The 8,331-nt window shown below is 48.5% G+C and overlaps 3 protein-coding genes across 3 annotated transcripts; 2 read left to right on the top strand and 1 right to left on the bottom strand.

Moving 5' to 3' along the window:
- Nucleotides 1-2,047: 2,047 nt before the first annotated feature.
- On the top strand, nt 2,048-2,825 carry PHYSODRAFT_308279 (hypothetical protein; the record flags this gene model as incomplete). The annotated part of the gene is made up of 4 exons (XM_009541901.1): nt 2,048-2,125; nt 2,198-2,238; nt 2,301-2,617; nt 2,662-2,825. The coding sequence occupies 4 exons, from the start codon at nt 2,048-2,050 to the stop codon at nt 2,823-2,825; spliced, it is 600 nt and encodes a 199-aa protein (XP_009540196.1).
- Nucleotides 2,826-3,962: 1,137 nt separating this feature from the next.
- On the bottom strand, nt 3,963-4,650 carry PHYSODRAFT_358119 (hypothetical protein; the record flags this gene model as incomplete). The annotated part of the gene is made up of 1 exon (XM_009541900.1): nt 3,963-4,650. Exon 1 carries the CDS (start codon nt 4,570-4,572, stop codon nt 3,964-3,966), a length of 609 nt encoding a protein of 202 aa, XP_009540195.1. The 5' UTR covers nt 4,573-4,650.
- Nucleotides 4,651-6,448: 1,798 nt separating this feature from the next.
- On the top strand, nt 6,449-7,136 carry PHYSODRAFT_358118 (hypothetical protein; the record flags this gene model as incomplete). The annotated part of the gene is made up of 1 exon (XM_009541899.1): nt 6,449-7,136. Exon 1 carries the CDS (start codon nt 6,527-6,529, stop codon nt 7,133-7,135), a length of 609 nt encoding a protein of 202 aa, XP_009540194.1. The 5' UTR covers nt 6,449-6,526.
- Between the last annotated feature and the right edge of the window lie 1,195 nt (nt 7,137-8,331).

Here is an 8,331-nt window from a genome sequence, read left to right as displayed (position 1 = left end):
GATGTTGCGGCTGCGAAGCAGGCGCAGGAGATGCCCGAGTACACCGTTTCTCTGTAAGGGTATCCGTACATGCTAGCTTCGAACTGCGACCCCCCCCCCCCCCTCCCGGGTCTCCAATTGAAGTGGTTGGGCGCAATATATATATGGCACGATAAACTACCAACCAAGAGTGTTGGCGATGCTAACGATGAATGTAGTGTCATTCCGGCAGCGCAAACGCGTTTCTGTGCCGTGCCTTGGGTTCGGTGGCTTAGCTCCCATTGTCTTCTACCTCTGCCGGTGCTGTAGATTCTGCCGAATGGCTCGCCTTGCGCTGTTGGACTCTTTGACGAAGTCGTCTTCGTCGTCCGCGTATACCATGTGCAAAATACCTGCCGGCAACGCAAGTCCCCTGTTTTCGCCTCGATCTGTTTGCTGGTCTGTACAATAAAAAAAATTATTGGAACGGGGTGTACCCTCCGACAGAATTGAAATCGGTGTTGATTATAAGTTGTCTAGAAGTGCCCGTTTTATGGAAATATGTACATATTATATATATATATATGGGATCGGTCCTCTATTTGAGGCTGCCTGAAACAAAATGATACTGTACTAACTAAGCCGCAATTGATTCTCTCAATTTGGGGTAACGAGATAATCGCAATCAAGATTCGTACCTAATCGGACATCAAAAATTGGAAAGTCATCGGCAGTCCTTAATTGCGGGAAATTGGTCTAGATTCCCGCACCTTAACTTTTTTAAAATCGGGATTTTGCATTCCCGATTTTCTATGAAAAGTACTATGTACTCGGGACAAACATCGGAATCTGGGCAACCAACACCTAGAATCGATTCTTCCACGATGCTGAATCGGTTAACGCTATTATCAAGGCCTAAGTCCCAGAATTTTAATCGCAGCGTCCCTTACCGCCATGTGTGTATGCGGTTTTGGAGCTCCAGAACCACAAACGACACAGTTTGTCGTGTTTAATTTTGATGCACGACCAGACTAGAAACGAGGTGGGCGCTATTTGAAATACGACGCTTCCTTCAAACAATAGTTTGTGATTGATTACTGCTCCCAACACAGGATATTACTGTCGGATTCCTGTTTTTACTGGATAGGAGAGGTGGAACTGGGGATTTACTCGCAGAGTCATCGCTGGAAGGTAATCCGGAGGGTTTGCAAAGTCTTTTTATTTTCGTCTACAAAATGCCAGTAAGGAAGTTTAGCTAACATGTAAAGTAGGTTGTCAATAGACCAGATTGATTATATCATTTGCATACGTTTATACTAAATTCACTATGATAATTTATTGAACCAATCATATACATACATTAATACTACTTTCACTATGGTTAATGATTCCCGCACCTTACCTTTTTTTAAAGTGCCTTGGATACCGCAATGAAGCTAATTGCGGTACATACTGCGGGAATTCCCGTGATTGGGTGATTGGGGAGGCTTGGTCATCGGAGAAAGCGGAAAACACTCTACTTTAATTGTTTTAAACATAGGATTTCCGATAATATATAATATGCAGAATTTGACAACATATTGAGGTTATTGAGGTCATACACCTCGAATACCGGTAAAATCCGATACGTTTGTTTGGGGCAGTCTAGAAATCTTCTATGTAAGTACCGCTTTTATTTTAAAAAAGTGAAATATTAATAAACATATTTCATTTTTAATTTAAAAAAAACTTAAAAGTAATTTAGTTGCGAATAATGCCCGGCAAAGCTGCTTTTGTTAGGTATGTACTTCCTCCATGAATCGGAGGGGTCTAGTACACATGTTCCCCGCTTCTAGGAACAGGCAACATTTCTTTAATGCTTGCGGCCAACAACCGTCCCCATTCCACAACGCGGTCCTTATTGGTACCGCTTCGCGATTCTGTTCTAAGAACTTTGGACATCTTCACCTTGAACTGAAACATATACTGAGCTCGTGGATACTTCGGACAAGATAGGCTCCAACGTCTGTTCCCATTAGTGGCGCGACTTTGGTCGCTGGGGTCACCATGCTGCTTCATGTGAGTGACCTGGGCTGTCAGTGCCACCAAGATGCCCGTAAAGCCCATTGCTTGCCCACTAACGGTACGCCAGCTGCCAAAATTTCTTGGTGCAGCTGTGACAAAGCTGGTAAGTCGAATCAAAAGCCACTCGTGCGCCCTTGACGGCGGCTGTACACTAGCTGCTTGCCTCTTTCAACAGCCAGACGCCTCGTTTGTGCTTGTTACCACACGAAGCACAGGGTCATCACCTAACGGTGCGGGCACCTTCTTACCCGCTGCTCATTTCCAAATCCACTTCCAAGCAAGTATTCGGTCTTCAACAACACTCCAAGGCCTCCAAACTCCTCGTCTGACTATCAACAAACTCCGACCACATCATCCGGCCGATCCACTCTCGTCGCCCTACTCGTTGTCGTCGTGACTTGTACGAACGGAGTGCTCGCCGAGCAAGAAGCAGTCCAGTTTGGCTTCGGGGGTTTCCCTGGTATGGGAGGCATGGGAGGATTCCCCGGAATGGGCGGCGGCATGGGCGGAATGGGGGGCATGTCGAACTTCATGAAGATGATCCCTGGCATGGGTGGAGGAGGCATGGGCGGTTTCCCGGGTATGGGCGGCGGCGGTATGGGTGGGGTGGAATGTCAAGCTTGATGAAGATGATCCCAGGCATGGGAGGTGGCACCTCTGGCACGAGCGGTGGCGGCGGTCTGTCGGGTCTCAGCAGCATGATGTCAGGCATGGGCGGCGGCTCCAGCAAAACGACTTCGGGCACAGGAACTGGTACAGTACATGGAGCAAATAGGTCTCGTCGCAGACTTCGCTCGGAGTGATACGAAGCAGTATTGCGCCCAAATGCCGTTGGGGTTATTTTTTCTGTCATAGTGATCGTGTGTTTGTCGTAACGTTAGTGGAGCGTAACTACCCGTGCGGAGCACGTACGGAAACAATAAATTTTCATTTTATTTTGTATGAATTTTCTCTACAGAGAGTAACCCTTGTGTACATGGCACGGCATTATACAGATCAGCACAGGTTGCCCTCCAATCCAACAAGTATGACGATTCACTCATCATTGCCAGCATAATAATCCAACAGAAAGACAGAACTCAAACACTTATGGCTACTACGGGATCATTCATGCCTCATCCTCGTGATACTGAACAGTTTCGAGATCGACAATAATACCTGTCACTGCAGGATCCACGAAACTCGCCGCTGAATACGCAACGTTCCCCTACTCGCAGATTTAGAATGTTCTTGAATACGGTCTTGAAGTATATTCAGGTGCACACCACAAGCTCCTCGTACGATTGAGTCAGACACTGAGAAGGTAAGGGGCCTTGATACGGATGCGTCTGCCCATTGGAAAAGGGGTGTCTTCGTGAAGGAGGGTAATTTGGATCGCAACGACAAACAAAACAACAATCTGGTTTGACCTGAATTGCTGTCGATTTACTACCAACTTACTACTGGAAAACCTCAAAGAAAAATATTCACGATCTTTTCTTACCACACCACAATTTCATTTGAGGTATTACGATTCGTAAGTAACTATGTGCGGTAGCGCACATGGAAATAACCTGGTTGGTAAAATCTAGACTAGGTCGCAGGATATCGATATTTATATGCCGAAGTATCATTGGATCTCGATACAGCACCACCACCAATATCAGGTAATACTGATACAAGTATCCGGTCATACAGTATCGATATTTATTACAGGTATCAGCCTTGATATGAGCCCCTGATTACGAAGTCAGTGAATAAGCTCAACCTAAACATAAGACATATTCTCTTACTGTCGTCAGTTTTGAAGCTGAATTTTCGTAAGGAGACAATACATTTATTGCTTATGTACTACAAAACTCATCGGTCAACACCAATACCACAGAAATCGAGGGAGCAATTTCTGCGACCACAGTTGGAAAATCTATCTCCGTTCGTGTACCCCTTGCTCGCTTGAACAACTTACTCAGAGCGGAGACTGCGGTAAGTCTTCTGCGTTGAACCGGTCGCGCCAGTACCAGTGCCGGTGCCGGTGCTAGTGCCAGTAGCGCCAGGCGCGTGAACCGTACCCGGACTTCCACCTGCACCGGGCATCATCTTGCTGAGACTGGAGAAACCTCCACTCATGCCCGGAAAACCGCCACCGGCGCCGCCCATTCCGGACATCATTTTGCTGAAGTCGGGCATGCCGCCCATCCCACCACTGGTGCCGGCGCCGCCCGCGCCAGGCATCATCTTGGAGAGGCTGGAGAGACCCCCAGAAGCACCGCCAGTACCCGTACCGCCCATTCCAGGCATCATCTTGGAGAAGCTCGACATCCCGCCAGTGCCGCCCATTCCCGACATCATCTTGCTGAAGTCGGGCATGCCGCCCATTCCGCCGCCCATTCCGCCCGCCCCAGGCATCATCTTGGAGAGGCCTGAGAGGCCGCCCCCCATGCCACCCATGCCGCCGCTGGTTCCACCCGTGCCACCGTAGTCCCCCTGCGCAGCTTCCTTGTCGGCGTGCACGCCGCTCGTGACGGCCACAACGGCGACGAACAGGGCGAAGACCTTGTTGCTGTTGATCATGATGATGGCTGGAGTGTCGATGATAATGTTACGATGAAACGTTGGTTGGGGTAGCCTTATCGCGCACGCAGCAGCTCGAGTGATGCACTGTGAGGCGTAGAAGGCAAATTTGGAAATGGGCAACGTAGACGAGCAACTTTTCATCGCGTGCCGCGTGCGAGGGGAAACAGTGTCTTGTCGGCGGGAGTGCATGGTATTGAGGAAACACGTGCGCACTTGTGTTAGAGCATCATGGGCCATTAGCGTGTGGCTCGTGTGAGGCCTCTACAGTCTTGGTGGTAAAATCCGCATAACATCGCGGCACTTTACAGTCGAACGATAGATGATACAGACCACCTGGTTGATCTTATCCGATAGCCGACATCGTAAATCTATAGCTGAGCACGGACTGTCGTACGTGATGGCGGGCACCAAGCGAGTCAATTTTATGTATTTGAGGTATCCCCCTGTTTGCTGTTCGAAGTAGCTGTACACCGTACGAACAGCACACTGTAGAACATAGCAAGTTGTAACCACCACATGGTTTGTACGCATATACTTTGCGCTAAATAACGTGTTCAAGGCACAGTATCCGGTGCTCAACGGTGGTAATATCCGTCACCCGATGTACTCGCGTTGATATCATGGAGCAAGGATGGACGGGAAAGTAAAAGGAAAAATGTACTTGAAGAGCTCGCTCCTTCGCAGCTACTAATCGTTTCAACGATCTTAAAAAATAAATGTTATTCAAGTAGTTTTGACTACCTAGATTTTATAGGAAAATTGTTATGACACGTTCGTTTTAATTGCAATCCACAAATAAAAATGAAACACAATAATTGCCGGCGCACATGCTCTTTAAATTAATTGCTAGTCTTGCTAGATCTTGCAAGTCCCTAGACTACCAAGGGTATAGTCGCAGCCTCTACAAGACAATATAAAAAGCAAATCAGCATGAATACCTTCCCAACTGCTTGATTTCCTAAAACAAAATAAGAATTACTAATGCTTTTTATTCACATCAATGAAAATTGTTGTACGTTCCTTACCGGACGCAGAAAATCAGACGGGATTGTTTTTTTTTTTTTGGGGAGGGGGGGGGGGCTTAAAGGAAATCAAGCGGTTGCAATTAATTTAAAGAGCATGTGCGCCGGCAATTATTGTGTTTCATTTTTATTTGTGGATTGCAATTAAAACGAACGTGTCATAACAATTTTCCTATAAAATCTAGGTAGTCAAAACTACTTGAATAACATTTATTTTTTAAGATCGTTGAAACGATTAGTAGCTGCGAAGGAGCGAGCTCTTCAAGTACATTTTTCCTTTTACTTTCCCGTCCATCCTTGCTCCATGATATCAACGCGAGTACATCGGGTGACGGATATTACCACCGTTGAGCACCGGATACTGTGCCTTGAACACGTTATTTAGCGCAAAGTATATGCGTACAAACCATGTGGTGGTTACAACTTGCTATGTTCTACAGTGTGCTGTTCGTACGGTGTACAGCTACTTCGAACAGCAAACAGGGGGATACCTCAAATACATAAAATTGACTCGCTTGGTGCCCGCCATCACGTACGACAGTCCGTGCTCAGCTATAGATTTACGATGTCGGCTATCGGATAAGATCAACCAGGTGGTCTGTATCATCTATCGTTCGACTGTAAAGTGCCGCGATGTTATGCGGATTTTACCACCAAGACTGTAGAGGCCTCACACGAGCCACACGCTAATGGCCCATGATGCTCTAACACAAGTGCGCACGTGTTTCCTCAATACCATGCACTCCCGCCGACAAGACACTGTTTCCCCTCGCACGCGGCACGCGATGAAAAGTTGCTCGTCTACGTTGCCCATTTCCAAATTTGCCTTCTACGCCTCACAGTGCATCACTCGAGCTGCTGCGTGCGCGATAAGGCTACCCCAACCAACGTTTCATCGTAACATTATCATCGACACTCCAGCCATCATCATGATCAACAGCAACAAGGTCTTCGCCCTGTTCGTCGCCGTTGTGGCCGTCACGAGCGGCGTGCACGCCGACAAGGAAGCTGCGCAGGGGGACTACGGTGGCACGGGTGGAACCAGCGGCGGCATGGGTGGCATGGGGGGCGGCCTCTCAGGCCTCTCCAAGATGATGCCTGGGGCGGGCGGAATGGGCGGCGGAATGGGCGGCATGCCCGACTTCAGCAAGATGATGTCGGGAATGGGCGGCACTGGCGGGATGTCGAGCTTCTCCAAGATGATGCCTGGAATGGGCGGTACGGGTACTGGCGGTGCTTCTGGGGGTCTCTCCAGCCTCTCCAAGATGATGCCTGGCGCGGGCGGCGCCGGCACCAGTGGTGGGATGGGCGGCATGCCCGACTTCAGCAAAATGATGTCCGGAATGGGCGGCGCCGGTGGCGGTTTTCCGGGCATGAGTGGAGGTTTCTCCAGTCTCAGCAAGATGATGCCCGGTGCAGGTGGAAGTCCGGGTACGGTTCACGCGCCTGGCGCTACTGGCACTAGCACCGGCACCGGCACTGGTACTGGCGCGACCGGTTCAACGCAGAAGACTTACCGCAGTCTCCGCTCTGAGTAAGTTGTTCAAGCGAGCAAGGGGTACACGAACGGAGATAGATTTTCCAACTGTGGTCGCAGAAATTGCTCCCTCGATTTCTGTGGTATTGGTGTTGACCGATGAGTTTTGTAGTACATAAGCAATAAATGTATTGTCTCCTTATGAAAGTTCAGCTTCACGATTGTTTTTTTGCGAAGATCCTTCATGGAAAAGGATTCGGCCATGGCCACGGATAACCACGGTTTACCGAGGCCTCGTTTTGAGCAGCAAACCGACAGGTTCGGGCGACTGAACTCTCGGAGCAGTTGGTTACGGATATCCGCTGCATTTTCAAGCCTCTCACATTACGCTGTGCCACAGGATGCTACCTCTTTTGAGAGCCCTGCCAACCTCCTCTGCCGAGCCACGTTGGTTTTACGTTGGTGCGTTTGTGCTGCTTCTGTGTTTAGTGCTGCTTCTGCGTTTAGCACGTTGAATGCTCTGGATTTACTGTCTGACAGTGCTGTGACTCATAGCAATACTGTAAACCCAGCAGTGCTGTGTTTGTTTGTATATGTACCTCGGTACTGATCTACACTAGTTACTGGGCCCACCTCCCGCACTGGTGAGGCTGCTGTTTCACACGTAGTGCGATCACTACATTTATTACCCGTTTGTGATTCATTCAAGTGAACGAATCACTGGAACTTTTGAATTTGAATTTGAATTTGTTGCGGTTTAGTCGGCTACCTACTCCCGGAGACGCGCACTGCTGCATCTCCGCCTACGGTGATCGTATCGCTAGATCTCGGCAGCTAGATCTAGGATATGAGCCCGCGGTAGGCGCCCAAAATCACTCGAACTTTTGAACATGGGTGAGTAGCGAGCTCCCGGGTGTTGGTGATCTGGTTTCCAGCGCGATGTCAGTGACTGAATGTTTCGGATGCTGGCAAGGCTTTTAATGCGAAGAGAACGATGCTGACATCAATTCTATTGAAAGTCTTTGCATGGGCACAAGTCACCTCAGCGCGTAGATAGCCATGAACGACAAGGACGTGTTAGCTTGCTGAGCTTGGTTACTTTGTGAAGCTAGCTCACAGTAATTAGCGATGGTAGTCAGTAGTGTTCGCACAAACAGTAACTGTATAGCTAACACTAGTGGTTGCAAACTGTTTGTTAGTGTGTTGCGAATCTGGCTTACATGTTTGTGGAGTTAGGCAATTTTTAACTGTTTATCT

The sequence above is a fragment of the Phytophthora sojae genome (assembly GCF_000149755.1).
Source record: "Phytophthora sojae unplaced genomic scaffold PHYSOscaffold_54, whole genome shotgun sequence".
In the NCBI taxonomy this organism is placed as follows: domain Eukaryota; phylum Oomycota; class Peronosporomycetes; order Peronosporales; family Peronosporaceae; genus Phytophthora; species Phytophthora sojae.
The sequence above is the reverse complement of the archived record's forward strand: the minus strand, read 5'-3'. Positions and strand labels throughout refer to the sequence as shown.